Here is a 16293-nt window from a genome sequence, read left to right as displayed (position 1 = left end):
ATACAGCCTGAATTTCCAGAATATGAGTCATGACTTTGCTGCAGTTCTGCTGAAAACAGTTTTTTTTTTTTTTTTTAATGGTTATTTTGTTAAGTTGGATTTCTGTGTAACTTTGTCGCAGTGGAAAAGGTTTCTGGTCTGGTCCAAGCTTTCACCAACTTTTCTCAATTCCTCTTAAAAGCACTCATTTGACTCGGTGAAGAGGATTTTCCAGAATCACATGGTTTGAGTGCCACGATCACAAGATTCACGTTATTTCATCAGTGGATCCAAAGTTTTAATAGTTGTGTACAGGCATTTTTCTGTTTCTGGCTGTGCCTACAAGTCATGCATGAGGGAATGTGTGGTTGTAACAGAGCCACTGACAACTGAATGGCAGGGTGTGGTATGAACACACACTGTCCTGTTAGAGCCGGGACGCCGGGTAGCAACAAGCAAGTTGTTCACCATTTTAATTTAAATTTGGGGAAAATCAGACTGAGATCCTAAACGATTAAATCTGAGACGCGTGAATCCAGATGAGATGACTGTCTGCCTCAGTTTCTCGTAGTTAAACTGTGTTCATGTGTTTAAAGCATTAATAGGAGATGGCAGCCAAATAATCACAGACCCAGTTTGCAAGATGGAAAAAAGACTGTTTGTTGGTGCAGCTCTGCAGTTTTCTACTTTCATCAATATTGGTTTTTGAGCAGTGCCTCTGAAATGGCGAGATGGAAAATTCATTAGGCTGTCAGCCAAGGAATGCACAATAAACACAATTATCATTACACCCCACTGGAAATATAACTCTCCACTCGCTCGGGCTGACCTCCTTTGTGGAGACATTTAATTGCCGTCGCAGAGATTCCTGGCAGGCTCCGTGCTGGAATTTCTGAACTTTGAAGAGCTCAACAAAATTAATTGAAGTATTTATTATTTTCGTTCACGGCAACAAATGCTCATGCACCTTTTTATTGGGAGACTCGTTAATCAAGGGGAGCGTTACTGTGGTCCAAAGTGTGAGGGAGGCTGGCAGTGAGCTCGTTCATGTGTCAGCGTGGTGGTCGCCGTGTGTTGGTGAGGCACGGGAAGTGTTTAAGCCCGACCTGCCGGGATGTCATAGGAATAACTCTCTTGGCAATGAGCTTAGCAGCCGCGAGACCAACGTTTCCAGAGTGGAGCCTCTCCCTGAGAGATCACCCATCTCTCTGAGCTTGCAGGGAGGGGTAGGTGTGGACAGTTTAAAGGGTCAATTCACTCAAAATAACAAGAAATCCTCACTTGGTGGAAACTCAATCCTAACGCCACACAAGAATGTCAATATTCTGCAAAACTCAAGATTTTTTCTCCAATTTCTGCACATGGCAATTACAGTATTTGGTTTAGCTTCAGGAAAGATTGTGGTTATGGCAATAAACTATGAGTAAGTGTTAATTTTAGACAACAAAAACAGTTGGTTAAAGTTAGGCAAACTGTGGTTAAGGCCAGTAAAAAGGCAATTGTTAATTGGTCTTTGACAAGATGCAAACTCTGCATAATAATCATATGAGCTAAAACCCTCATGTTCTGCCTCACGACACAAATGACAGAGTACTTACTGCGATGGCACTCAACAGTGGCACTAGATGTAAATCACGACATGCACAATTATACAACATGAGCATCAATATTAATAAAATGTGTCTTTCCAGAAACTGAGGTCTCTGTTGCTGTGGATAATCCAACAGACATCTCCCAAATCTAAAAGCTGGAGACAAAAAACTTAAATCACGAAAAGGAGGACTTGAGACTTGGCTGCTGTGAGACCTGAAACCAAAAACAATTTAGTCTCAGTTTGTGACCTGGTTTAGTCCTGAAGCAATAAAAAATAACAGGAGACAGAGACAGAGACAGGAGGGACACATGTTGCCATATACCAAATTGATCTATGTGTTTAGAGAATTTTGTCTCAAATTTTAATGCAGCTTTGAAAGGAAAATGTCAAATGCTTTGTTTTTTTATCATGGACTTCATTCAGAGACGATAAAGTCTTGCAGTTCTAACATTGTACTGGGGTGGAGGCAGAAATCTCAGACGCAGATCTGTCAAAACCTGAGCAGGTGAAACCAAAACCAACAACGAAAAATGCATCCTGTATACTGTTGTTGAGAGTTAAGAAGGCAGGACAAGAGCTGAACCTCAGGACGGGGTCGTCCACCTGGAGGCTAAAGCTGTGGGAGACGCCCGAGCTGGAGCAGGCTCTGGGGGAGGGTGTGTGTGTGGATGATGCAGCAGAAGAGGGGCTGCAGCACAGAGGCCGGGGGCCGTCTGGATGAGCCCTCATGCTGTTTTATTTCTCTCAAGTGCAGCCAAAGAGATTTCTTTCCTCCGCAGTTTTCCATCTGTTATCCTTATGCACCTGAGCTGCAGAATTCCACCTCAGCCATATATCAGTCACGCTTCACTCCACCACACATATCCCAGCCTATTTGTACACTACACCCCAACCTGAAAATTTCATAGCAATCATGCAGCTTTCCTGTCTCTTGGCCATCAATTTTTCATCGCACATCTATAAGCCATGAGAGCAGAGATACACCACCTTGTAAGAACATCATCATCAGCTTGCATGTGAAAGGGACATTGTCCTTTATCTAGTGCAATGCGTCCTGTGCACACAGGTAGTATAACAGCCAGTTTGGGTGGTTAAAGCAGCCTTTCTTCAGCAGTGGAGTTTTGCATTGCAGGAGTTAGCGCCCTGCAGGCAATACAGTACCTGCCACTATCAATAATTGAGCTGCTCTTGTCCTGTTATGGAAAAGGAACAAGAGGAGGCTGAGGGGAGTGTTTCTCCTGCAGCTCTTTTGTGCAGATTTAACTCATCCATATTTAAGAGAGGTACATTGCAAGGATATAGTAAGTGATGGGATTTAACTGACATGTTGTGCTCTCGTCTGTTTCTCCAGTCAGTGTAGCTTGTGCCGTACTTAATCTTATAAATCAGCTTTTCTGGACCTGTCAGACTCAGGATTTAAGTGTAACTATCGATCATGTGATTTCTGTTTGTTATTTCTGTCTCCTTGCAAAATTGATTATCTCATAGTGACGGATGGTTTTGTATTCAAATGAAATAAACATGATAAGAGACAGTGTTACATAAATATTATAGTGTTAACTCAAAACTATCCCACGAAGCTTTGATTTGATGGTTTGCAGATCAGATGACACTGAGATGAAAGCCACGATTTGCAAAACTCCCATAGAATATTTAAAGTAATCTTAATGCAGTTTTTCCCAAATGGAAAATTAAGCCAAAAAAGTCACAGCAGCATTGTTTCTGAATGCACTGAAGAAGCAGCTAGTTAGCTTTAGCAGTATTAGCTAAAATGGCTGAATAGCCATCAGCACTAATGTGATAAACTTCTACATCACTGATTTTTAAAAAACAAAATGTGAAAAATGTACTCAAAATCTTTCATTTTCTCTTTCAAACACCTCCAACAGCTAGTGGTGACTGGACGGGCTTCCTGAGCGGTGCAGTCATGGGCAGGCCGGAGGGGCGGGCCAGGCCACCTCTGGTGTCCGCTATGGCGCTCTCCCTCCTGGCTCTCTCTTTCCTCTTCACCGGGGTCTCCAGCCTCCCACAGCCCCTGCCAAGAGTCTTCCTTTCCTTTGAGGGTAAGACGAAATAACAAGCATGCACCCCTGAAATGAACGTAAACCACCAGCTTGGCCTTTGTGTACTTGTTGTGTTTCTCTGCAGATGTAATGAGGTTGCACTGATGCCATGTGTTTTGTAGTGCTAATGCTGAACAAATGCTTGATAATCATGGAAAGCCTCGGGGCTCCATCATTATGGAGCTGTACACGGCTCACCTAGGCATCGCAGATCTGATGCAATCGTGTTGTTTTTTTGGCTCAGATTCACCTCCGGGTCTGTGCACATAGTTAGATAAGTTTCAGTCTCATGCACGCCGGCCCTTGTTCATCCATTGTCCTGCTGTGTGTCAGCGAAAAGTCAGACCTCTGCAGGAGGTGGCACTGCGCGTCAGAACTACCCTGAATCTGTTCCTCGTTAAACTTTAACCACACCCCTCCATGCTGCAGGCCTGTGGGCATTGTTGCTGCCTCTGGTTTTGATCCTCTTGTTTTATTTAATTTCTTACATAGATTATTTTATGAATCTTTGATGCTCCCCTGAAATGAGAGCGTAGTGCAGGGGTAGGTGGGTTTAGCTCGTGTATATGAGCCCGGCCAATTACTCACCCCGATCTGGTAACCTTTTCGCAGCGGCTGGATAGTGTGCAGGGGCTGAAGGAGACGTTTGATCACCTTTCACTACCTCTCGCTGTGAAATGGGCAGCACAGAGCAGCTGAGGCTGTCCGTCAGCGAAGTTTCTGCACTCAGTTAATAAAGCTTTACAGTATGAGGCTGAAGCAGGTGTAGGGTTCTTTCTCTCTCTCTTCTGTGACTACATTTGCCTCGCTTGTGCCACCTCTTTGCCCAGTTTTGTCTCATTCTTTCCTTGTATGTTTCATTCCCTCTCTGTCCTTCTTTGCCTTTCGAGCTTTCAGGTTTCTTTGGTTATTGTTTTTTGTTCCAAATATCAGAACCAGCCTGCCGTCTGTTTCTGCTCTGCATGCCGTGTGAGTTGTTAAACATGACAGCTTGATAAAAAGCCAAAACTAATGACTAAATATGAGGGAAAAACCTACACCATCACTATCATATCTTTGGTTTTGACTCACTCCTCGCTCCTCTGGTGTTTCCAAACAGCCAGTTTAAAAGGTCAGAGGTGGCCATGCTGAAAATGAGCCAATCCATAATCCTGGAATGCTCGATTCCCTTTCAGAGCGCGGATTAGATTTGATTTGTGTTGATCACTGTAGTTGCGTTTCACCACAGAGAGGACCATAAAAGGAGAGTCTGACTTTGGTTTCTGCAGAGCTCTAACTCTTTAACTGGCTCTGAACTTTATTCTTAACGAGTGTTTATCAGCATGATGAGGTAAATGTGTGTTTTCACTGTGCTAAATTACACCATGATACATTTAGATGAATTTGTGAGGAAAGAGCTGCACGGAGGATGTTTGTTCAAGGCCAAACAGCCAACTTCAGGTGTGAATTTACATTCCAGCTTTGAATTAGCACCTGAGCTTAAAACATGAGGAACCTATTAGTAGATGCACCTTTTGTTTTTGAATTAGAAATCATTTTAAACTGAGGAGGATGGGGGTCATAACTCCCTCCTGGCTGCAGGAGAGAGTTTCGGCATGGGTGAGCACCAGATGTAGGAAGACTGTGAGGGCCCAAGGTGGAGGCCCAATCCTCCCGTAAACGCTGGAAGTCCTCAACGAGGGAAGAATACAGGGAGTTTGGGCTCCATCCAAAGCAGCCAGAAAGATGAATGAAGAGTCATAGAAGAAGACTGAAAGGCGGGTGTCCTGGAGGAGAAGAAGGCGCAGGTGGTTTGGCACCTGCTGTGTGGCCAAAAGGTTAGTCTTGTAATCTTCTTCTGCGCCCACATATGAAGACTGTTAATGATTACAAGCTGGAACGGAGTAAATCAAGAAAATAAACCAGTCGGCGAGACCTTGGGTTGCGCATAGATCTGGACGCTGGAATATCCTCCCCCCGTTCCTCCTCGTGTCACTGCTGAAATCCAATCCAGGGGTAAGGCAGGTTCATGGGACTGCCGGCGTAGCCTCACATCCTGCAGAGAAGTTGCTGTCTCTGACATTCCTCTCTCCCTCACTCTGCTTACTCTTGTGTTCCTCAGGCGAACGCAGCCAGACCACAATTAAAACCGCATAATAAACAGTGAAAAATGCAGCTAACCCAAATAATAAACTCTCAAGCGGAGCGTTTCTCTTCCGTGCCTCGGATAATAAACGAAGCCCCCCCTTCCTTCCATACAGCCAAGCTATTTAGGGAACCCCAGTGTGATAAAAGATAATTACTCCTGTACTTTGGCTTTAAATATCTTAGTCCTCTCAGTGTTTAATTTGGCCTGTTTCATGGCATGTTTGATGTATCAGAATGAGGCTGAAACACGACAGCATACCGATCTGAAGGAGACGGTTGGACGGCAGCTTTCTGATCAATATCTGCTGCAGAGGTTTTGTCTCTGTTTTATAGATGTTTTAAAATATTTTACTACCCACATCTGTGGAAGACAATCTCGACTGATATCATTGGTATAATATTTGGTCTCATTGCACCAAAATTAAAAGTTTTCTTATAAAACTTCCAGGAAGCCTGACTTGTTTTCAAAGTCTGCACGAAGGCCTTATCAGAGCTGTCAGTCTTTCAGAAAGTTTGAGCTGCAGTATCAGATGACTTATTTGGATTAGTTCAAACGCAACGCATCTGCCTATGCTGCCTCTGCTGAGTGACACGCTAGCGTTAGTATGAGTCAGTTTTATTCTATAAAGTCAAAACAGTAATTTTGTAAGGTCAAATGGCTTCAACTTTTTCCACAGTTTTTCCGTCTGTGGTGCCAAATGCTCTGAACGCTTCCCCACATTTCTCCTCAGATGTTTTGCTGTCGTGATCGTCTGTTCAGATAGTTTTCTCAACAACGACGGCATAATTTGAGGCATGCAATGAGTCAGGCTGATAGAATTTTAAGGTATTGAGCAGCCTTTTCATCTGGAACTACAATAAACCAAAGCTGAAGTAGGGGCTTGATATTGAAACTTCAAATTTTTTTCTTTATACCATCTAAAATATGTCTGCAGCACTAAGGATCACAAACAGCCAATTACTGAAAAAATTTTGGGTGAAATTTGTGTGCTGGCTTAAATTAAAATGATGCCACATCTAGATTTTTGTTAAATTCAGGAGAAGAGTTATATTAATACTGAGAAACAGAGGAGGGTAAATGTGTTGCTTATTGGTTCTGCTACTGTATCAGAAGTTGGCTTTACTGTGGCCAAAATGCCATTCCAGGAATGGTGGGATCAAAAATTCAGCCTCATTTATCCCTTCAGTTGGCAGTTGGGTCAGTGGCCTGCGTTTATGATCAGGATCATTTAACCTCATCAGCGGTCTCACTCTGTTCTGGCAACCCTCCAGCATTCAATACAGTATTAACTCAGAAACACATACAGTAAGTATGTCAAACCAGGGAAGATGTTTATTTGAAAGTCAGCGGGCCTGCACGCGCTTGCTTGTGGATATTGTATATTTTGCACACGCATGCTTGGCTGAGAGTCTGGCTGAGACATAGCAGAGATTGATTAAGACGACGTCTGTAGTTTAATGAGCGTTCCCTCACATTGGTATGAGCCACATGGGCTTTGTTCACAGCCTGAACAGAACCAGGCTCGGAGACCAGGAACCAGGCATCGGAGAGCGGATACACCCGATCCCCGCTCGCTTTTATCATGCCTCATTACTACCTCCACTCACCCCCCATTATTCATAGAGCAATGATACTCCTCATGCACTGTAGGTGGATGTCAGTCTGTTAAGGATGTTTACATGGCGGTGAGGGTTTGCAGAAGCGTCTGTTGTCCGTGGTGAGTGCCTGAACATTCCTTGGACTAGATTTCGCTGGCACGACGTTCTGCTGAATCACTGTCAAATGATGTGGTTTTCCAGCTTTGCGAGTTATGAAACAAAATCTACAAGCTGCTTCGCTAAGTGGATCCATCAAATACCTGAAGCCCAAGACAACCGGGACTATTTTAAGCTTGCCTGGGCAGCCGACATTAGATTAAGCTCGTCTCAGATTTAAATCCAATCTGAGTGGAAGGAAGTATAATTTGATACACATAGATCTTCTTGTTTCATAAACATTTTAAGGCAATGTCTCGAAATGAACATGGTGGTCATGTGCTGGGCAAAGGCATCTGCAGCCTTTTGGGGTCAAAATGTCATAAGATCAGCGCTGACAAGTAGCCAGAGGCAGGTCAGGAAGTCCGCGTCTGTGCCTAAAGGTTAATTCCTTTCTTTTCGGGGAAGCTTCCTGTCTCTGCTTTACATTAAAGATGCACGTTTGCGTCTCCACTCTCCTGCGGCAGATATAATACAGCCTGTGAAGTAAAATCAGTGATGCTCTGTGATTATGGGGAATTCCTGGCAAGACAAAGCCTCGGCCTGTCAGAGCTGTCAGCAGCAGCATATAGAGACATGCTGCAAATAGCTATAGGTTAGCTGTGCATGTGAGTGTGTCTTCTCTGAGCCTGAACACTGGCCTAGATGGCATGAAGAGAAGTAATTCTTTGTGTGTGTGTGTGTGTGCATGCATTTCCCCCCAGACTCATGTCCTACGTTGTCCATCTAATTGCCTGAGTTGCAGCGTGGACATTTTCTGCAGGAGGGTTAGCGAGTGTGGTGAACTCCAGCTTGCACCGCCTTGGGGCTGACAGTGTGTGAGATGTTTGACAGCTCCTCTGTCAGCCTGCCTTTCTCTGCCCGTCTCTCTGTGTTTAGCCATTCCCACGTCTGACCTTGCTAGCCCTGCTGAATGTTTTATTATTCCTCCTCCGCAACATGTTGAAAGGTAATCAATGGCCATCAATACAAACAAAGACAGTATCTCTTCAAGGGGAGCCAAGGTCAACTGGTAAATCCTTTGCATTATCGCAAATCAATGGCCTTTTCTTAAGAAACTGTTTATGCAAGTTTGTTTGGACTCCGTCCTTTGTTGTGTATTTTCAAGCTCAAGTTATTGAATGGCTCAGTAACTACTCTCATATGGAAGTGTTTCCATCCACTTAGCAATGCTTAGCATTGCAGGGGTAACAAAGGCATTTAGTATGTCTGGATTAAGGAGACAAGATTCCTTTTCCATTATTGGAAATATTTTATGACTTGACTGGATTTTCTTTAAGCGCCTGGATCAAAAATGTGTGCAAACAACCTTTTCCTGGAATCACGCAGCCACACTGCAAATGTTTCAACACGTGCATTTGTCATTGTTGCCCTGACAGCGAACCTGTGCCTTCACTCAACACCACAGATAGAACCACTCGACCTGAGCGACATCATGTCACTGAGGAAATGCAGCTTTTTTAATATGACACAGTTTCAACCTTGAAGATGGCACAACCACCTGGTTGAGCGTTTTCCTTCTTCCTCTGGCCGTCCTCCATGACTAGTAAATACATCAACTCAGAGAATCCTCTGACCCGTATCTCCTGCAAGCCTCCCATCGCTCTGAGGGTCTCTACGAGAGCCTCCCTGACAGTAAAATTGCAGAGATTTACTGTGTGCTGGAGGTGAGCAGTAACTAGAGGCTCCTGGTGCGGGCATGTGAGAGGTCACGGTTTAGAGGATGGGTGGCTGGTGGTACGGGTTGGTTCTGTACGAAGGAGCAGCCGCCGGTGACATGTGAAGGGGAGGCCAGGTGCTAATTGGAGCATTGGGAAGGCAAACTAGCTGGCTGGCGAGGCTGCGTGATGGACAGGTTGTCATCTCAAGTTTCGGCCCCTACAGGGAATATTAGCCAACACCTTCAGCCATGCAATGAAACCGGCCATTGACATTGGTGCTGGATAACATCACTCTGCACAAACATACGCACACAGCCAAGGGAGAAAATACACTGCGGCCTCACAAGTCATATTTAGATGTGGCGTCTGGTCTGGGAAGCCAGTGTAAGAGAAGGCATACATAAGAATTCAGGCATTCTGTCCGGCCATATGATTCCAATTAGAAAACGTCTGGATATAGATAATTACCAGCAGACTACAATCGGAAAATTAATAAGAGGTAAAAGATATAAAGTCTTCCCTTTCTGAGCCAACACTGGCTTCTGTCCATGACAAGTAGCTGCTGTTTGCATTTTGAGTGCTGAACACAGTCTGCCTGGGAATGTTGAGTATGTCTGTTGGACAGACAATCGGACGACTCTGTCAGCCAACGCAAGGCGTCCTGGGTGGTCTCCGTGCACCAGAATGACACCTTAACTTCCCCTCTGACAGATGTATACACCACCAGTCATTACTGTACACCAACAGGCTAGTCCCCAAAGAGAGCGGATGGCCGTCCCATTCTGGGCAATAGTCATTTTTTATCTCTAGAGGGTCCTGTCAGTTGCCAGGATAAAGTCTTTCACTGGCGCAGTATGTGTGAGTGGGCCAGCGCTGTGTTAGGTAAGTGCAACCATCCAGAACTGAACCTGAAGAGCTCTTAGCATCGTCCAGACAAAGAGTGATGGTATTTGGCATCAGATTTGAAGTCAGGCCTCTGTGATGAAACACAGTCCATCTTGTGAGGAGAGATGAATTACAAGGGGGCGGTATAAGCCCCTGCTTCAATATTTATCAAGAAGGGTGATTGGGGTCCTCCCACCGGCTGCCCCTGACAACCACAGAGCAGGTTCTCCTTGAACTGAATGGAAAGCAAGCCTCATTGGCATGGAGTTAATTTATTCATGCTGGCCTTTCAGGTACAAAGCCAACTGATGAGGCCTGATTTGCATGGGAGACACCAAGGTTGGTTTGTGTTTGGCCCACTGTCCAACCCTGAAGTGTTAATTAGGTGCAGGGACCTTTTGGCTTGTGTTCAGACAGTGGTGTTAATCAAAAACCCAACACTCCAGACACCCAGTCAATTTGGTTAAAGCTGTTCATCCCCGCTCCACAACGGCTAAGCTAATGTTCTGACAAAATAATCCCAAATTGTTTCCCCTTGCTGATTTTATCACCTTTTCATGTGGACAGAAAAGTCTCTGCCAAATGAGGGAGTCACCTAATGAAAATCCATCTGCAAACAGCAGGGGGGGGTCTCATAAACCACAGCTGTGTTTTTCAGTCTTAACCACCTTTCTCCAACCAAATTTGCCTTCACAATAAACCATGATGCCACACTGTTTCCCTTCATGTTCCCTCACCTCTTGCTGTCCCCCATCAAATTGGAAGAAGCCCCAAATGCTTCTGAAGTGACACCAGCTCAGTCTGTTGGCACCGGCTCCTCATTCTCTCATAACGATCCCACATACTTTCCAGCCACTGTGAATCTCTAATTTTTATGATGCCACATTATAACAGATCGTTCCTTGTATGGACATCCCAAACCAGAACCATGGAGGCGTTGTTTACTGCTGGAGGCATTGCTGTAGAACTCGGTTATTTGATGAGGCAAACGATTTTAGAGGCCAAGTCTGTCAGAAAGTCTTCTGGGTTGAAAACCTGAGTGAAGCTTCCTTGTGGTTGTTGCCTTTCCTCTCCCGACTATATAATCACAACAGAAAAAAGCGGAGCGGCAGCCAAGTGAGCGCTGCAATCTCCTCTGCACTTTAATTGCTGCCATACAAACAGGGGCACAATGACAGGTCCCTTCCTGGATCCATTCCTTTCTATTTCTGCTTGGCCTTTCGCCGCAATCACATAAAAGAGGATGCTGTCTTTTTTTACTCTGGGAGACTCTGTAGCGTGTTCTACTCCCTCTGGAGTCTGTGCCCATGAACAATCGATACTCTTACGGTTTACAGAAGGCGGAATTACCCACCACAACAATCACAGCTTGTAGTTTCTTCAGATATCCGATCTTCAAAGCGGTTGTGACAGCACAAACAATGTTCTGTCTGCTGTCTGCATGTAATGTAATTCTTCTAAAAGCATGTCGGTCAGGATTTAAAGATAATGGCACTATGCTAGACCACTTCTGCAGATCTGACTTTGATCTAGGGCAAGAACTATTAATTGTTTACTGTAATTGTATTTAATTTTAAAGCCATCATTAAGTATTGAAATTTGAACATCTACTATTCTCTGACGGAGGAAAGTCATGTGATATGACTGAAAGCTCCAGAATAGCTATTAATGGACCCTGTGGTGAAACTGTTGTCAACCGGGTATTTAAGTTACAATGATATAAAACAAAGAAAGCTGCAAAAATGTGCACATTTTCGAAAAAAGAATTTTTAGCTAATTTTCTTTACTTAAAGGAGCAGCTCAGTCCATAAAAACAGTTCTGTAATGTCTTCTGCATCACAGGATGGAGCTCTCTGAAGTCTGAGGAAATCTGTACAATGCAGCATTTTTGGATCTTGACCCATAGTAGGAACTAAAAGTCACTCCATCTCCACCTGTGCAGCTTCAATTTTAACAAATCTTTTTTTAATGACTCTCACAAGTTCCCCAACTTTATGACAGTGCAACACTAAACTGCAGGAGTACCCCTTTAAATAATTAATCGAGGATTGAAAAATTGTCTGCGGAAAACTTTTATCTACAAGCTTTTTATCATCCCTTTGCTTTACAGCCCATCCTCCAACCTGTGAGGAATGTTTTCAGCTAATACGATCTCTTCTGCAGCAAAGAAAGCAACCTGCTGTTTAATATTGAATGACCGCTGGTCCAACAAAGGGCTTTTGTGCTGCTTCCGCTTGACCACTTCACACAAAAAAACCTATCAAAGAGGGAGAAAGTCTCAGCCCTCCAGTCGCCACCTTGCCCTTTCCACTAACCCCGCTGTCCATTGCATGGATCGGGATGGATTGTATCACCACTGGTCTGCCATCCAACAGATGGGGTACTATGGGTCAAAGCCCAAAGTCAAAGGCAGGACCCTGGGGATGGCTGTGAGGTCGGCAGGGAGGTTTGAGGCCTACCTGCCCACATACATAATAGAAAACCCACCAACTGTCAATGCTCAAACCCTGCTTCCTCTTTCTCTTTTTTCTGTTTCTCTCTCTCCACTCACAATGAGGACAGTGACAAGAAAGACAAAACAACACAGAAGAAGACATTTCATCACTTACATTACCTTTGCACAAAATACCACCCCAAAAAACTGCCTCTTTCTTTTTGCGAAGAAGGACAGATCTATTGTTCTGTTATCTCTTGTTCTATCCTTCAGCCTCCACAAAATGCATCCCAAAAACACAACACTGTCCGTAACAAGCTGCTTGACAGTGCCTGAGTAGTAATGTCCACAGATGCTTTTGACACTCTTCCCTCTCTGGAAGTAGTGTGATTTCAACAATGAGGAATGCATATAAACTCACCACTAAAGAACCACATGTGGTCCAGAGGGTTTCTTCATCACAAACATGAAAACAGAAAACAGTTGTGCTCCGACTGTTGTTTTCTGCTTCTGACGTCTAATTTAGAAAATTTGTGCAAACTGTAAAGTTGCGGTTGTGGACGCCACTGAGGTAATGAATTTGGACACGAGTTGCAGCCCCAGTCTACAAAGACCTCATACCAAGGTTATGAGCTGTCATTGATTCTGTAAACACTTGGTCCCAGTGCATATATTGAATGACACTGAAAAACCTTGACAATTGTTCAGAGCAGCCTCCCTCCCTGATAGAGCAGGTGCACCATCTGGCATTGTGAACTTTTGATGTTGGTCTACTACGCTGCAGCAGTGCAGGCATGACTCATATGTTTGTGTGAGACTGAAAGCAGAGCACTGAGAAGACACTGGATCCAGTGGTATGTGGGCTCCAGAGGGTTTCAGCTTGTCTCTCGGCAAACAAGCTGGATCCACGCGACACACCCACGCTGCACCTCTTCGCAGCACCAGGCTTAACTGGCCGTCCGCCCTCATGAGGCAAAATGAAAGTCTCCTATTTCCCCCCACTGAGAAAACAATGCAAAGTTCACCATAATATTAAACAGTTATTTCACCCCACACCACACCCCTCTGAACAATTTGTTCCCCTTGTGGAATGTTCTGGAGGGATGCTGTCAGAAGGAGAGCTCGAGGAACAGGAGCGTACCATAATGTCAAAGTAGAACAGCAGTGGGGGAACATTAAAGGCTGTTTGCGACATTTTTGTGATGTGATTTTGAATGATTACAGATTACAGATAAAAGCTCCATAAAAAGCTTGTTGTTGGACTTTAAAATATAGCTTTTATGCATCTCTCAAGTTTTCAAACTGTGCTAACGTTGGCCGAGCTATTGCTGTTCTAATGTTAGCGCTTTGTAGCTTTAGCTAACTATGTCACAATGACCTACAATGTCAGTCGCATTATCAATTAGCTATCAGATGGTCAAACCTCCTAAGCTAGCTTTGTACCCAAAATTCCATCATAACTAAGGCTTGGCTTAGCTAACAGTAGAATGTAGCTGCTTTAGCATTTTTAGCTAGCAGAAGGAAGCGTCACAGCAGATGCCTCTTCTTTCACCTCTTGCCCTTTTCACAGGGCCTCACCCCAATTTTATATAAGTTAAAAAGCTGTGGTTCTTTGGCTTCTACCCTCTAATTTTTAACTCAAGCACTGAGATTATTTTTGCCCATATAGGCTATAATGTACGATTGTAAAAGTAAAACTCCTGCCCAGACCGTCCATTGTAAACAGCTGTATGTTTAACGACAGCTCAGCCCTAATCTGCTGGAAGAATGTTTAAATTAAGATTCACCCCCAAGTGTAAAAATGAGGAACAGTGCTGTGGACTGAAAGGATTTGCTGAATGACCTCCAACAACTTATTTTGGAAAGATATATAAAATTGATTTTTTTTTGGCAGAATTTTGAGCCCTGCGTGTTTTTAATTAGCTCTGAGTGAGTCTTTCGCCCTTGGTGGCTCGCACTCTGGCAGAGCAAAGCGTGTAACATCTTAAGCCTTTTTCGGCATTAGGAAAATATTGCCTCTTCTCCGTGATGCTTTCTGCGATGCTATCTCCTCAGCTTTGAAGCAGGGGGGCTGATGCGATCTCTCCTTTACAGGTTTCTCCTTATTAAACTCACATCTGCTCGACAGGGCACGTTCACTTTTAATTTCGTTTCTGGCACGTCAGGTAAAAGCAGTCGTTTTTGAGTGCGTGTTCTTCATTAGCCTTCGGATGATGCTTTCGCCTCGGATGATACAATGTTCAAAAATAACCTGCTCTCGCTTCAAAACGTGAGCCATATAAGGCCATTTTACCTAAACACAATAGATGTGGAGAGTGAAGAATCGTGGGAAACTCGCCTGCGACTGAAGTGGTTAACTTGTCTTTATTTAAAGTTAAACACCCCGGCATTTATGTGGTGAACGTGCCAAACAACAGCCTGTGATCAGAGTGAGTGGTACCATAGGAAAGCCACTTTCCTTCAAGATAAAAGGCTCCAGCCTCAAAAGCATATGTCACACAATAATGAAAATGTGACATTAGCCCAAGGCATTGAAGCAAAGCACAGGCAACCTGTTTGTTGATTAGACGGGGGAATACAAAAGAGAGCAGAGAGGGTCAGCGGAGGGGAGGAAATAGAGGGTGTAGATCTACATTGCCCCGCACACCCCCTGCTCTCAGTGCAGATTGAAAAAGTGATAAATATGCATGAGTTTGGCTTTGACAGTGAAGGCCTTTGATGGTATGTTTGAGGGTTCTCTATCTCTGGAGCAAATAGGCTGAAAATAACTGTCTGAGAATGTTTACTTCGTGTGTGTGAACAATGTGCGCTTTTAATGAGTCAAAGAGGAAGAGGAGGGCGTCTTCATCCAGCTTACACTGTATCTCCCCTCGACGTGCGCACTGTAGTCGCAGCTTCTCTTTAACAAACTGTGTGATACCAAAGCAATACTTTTTTTCAGGCATTGTATTTAAGGATTACAAAAAAAAAAACAAAGCAAAATAAATGGCTGAAACTAAGCAGCTGCACAAGGACATTTCCTAAACAAAATTTGACCTGAAATTCAATGCGAACTTTTGCTTATTGGCAGTTTTGGGCACTACAGACTTATTACAGTCGTTACCAGAAATCTTAGTCTGTAAAGAGTCTTCTCTCTTCAGTTACCCTCAATATAAAACACTATGTGAGAACTAACCCATGTTTAAAGAGCAACATGCAAATCCTAAAAATTACAGTGTTACTGAGTTTTCTTTTGAGATCCCTTTTAAAACACCCGGGCTCATGCACCGAGACCTAATTTGGAGATCTCTTGGTTTGATGAGAGAGATTAATGTGGGCTCTCATGTAGCCGTCTCTCTCTTGAGTTTAATTTAGTAGAAGCAGGAGAGATCCTCTCTCATCTCAGTGTGGAAACAAGCTTATTTGCATGTTTTCCTTAGCTTTTTTTTCCTCTTCCCTGTGTGTGTCTCTCAGACCTGCAGGCCTCCCAGTCCTTTGAACACTACAGTATATCAGACAAGGCCATGGACTACAGGATCCTGCAGATGGACGAGGACCAGGACAGGATGTATGTGGGCTGCAAAGACCACGTCCTCTCCATGGACATCAACAACATCACCCATGGCACGCTTAAGGTCAGCAGATGCTCCCGTCGCTTTTCTCTGGCTACCACAGAGGAGACAGTAAATTTGTGTAAGGCGCTTCATGAACTGCTGCAGTGGTTTTATTCCAACCTGTGCAATGATATGCAAAGCACCATACATTTACCACGACCAGGACAATTTGGGGGTTATTCAAAAGAGGCATGAAAATGCT

The 16293-nt window shown here is 44.1% G+C and overlaps 1 protein-coding gene across 1 annotated transcript in view; it reads left to right on the top strand.

Moving 5' to 3' along the window:
• sema3c (sema domain, immunoglobulin domain (Ig), short basic domain, secreted, (semaphorin) 3C) overlaps positions 1-16293 on the top strand; it is a 36460-nt gene that overhangs the window by 463 nt on the left and 19704 nt on the right. The window contains exons 2-3 of the mRNA XM_076722286.1: positions 3463-3636; positions 15952-16112. Coding sequence (XP_076578401.1) covers positions 3501-3636; positions 15952-16112 — 297 coding nt within the window. The 5' untranslated portion in view covers positions 3463-3500. The remainder of the gene's footprint in view (positions 1-3462; positions 3637-15951; positions 16113-16293) is intronic.

This window comes from Chaetodon auriga, chromosome 22 (genome assembly GCF_051107435.1).
Source record: "Chaetodon auriga isolate fChaAug3 chromosome 22, fChaAug3.hap1, whole genome shotgun sequence".
In the NCBI taxonomy this organism is placed as follows: domain Eukaryota; kingdom Metazoa; phylum Chordata; class Actinopteri; order Chaetodontiformes; family Chaetodontidae; genus Chaetodon; species Chaetodon auriga.
This window is presented reverse-complemented; position numbering and strand designations above follow the sequence as displayed.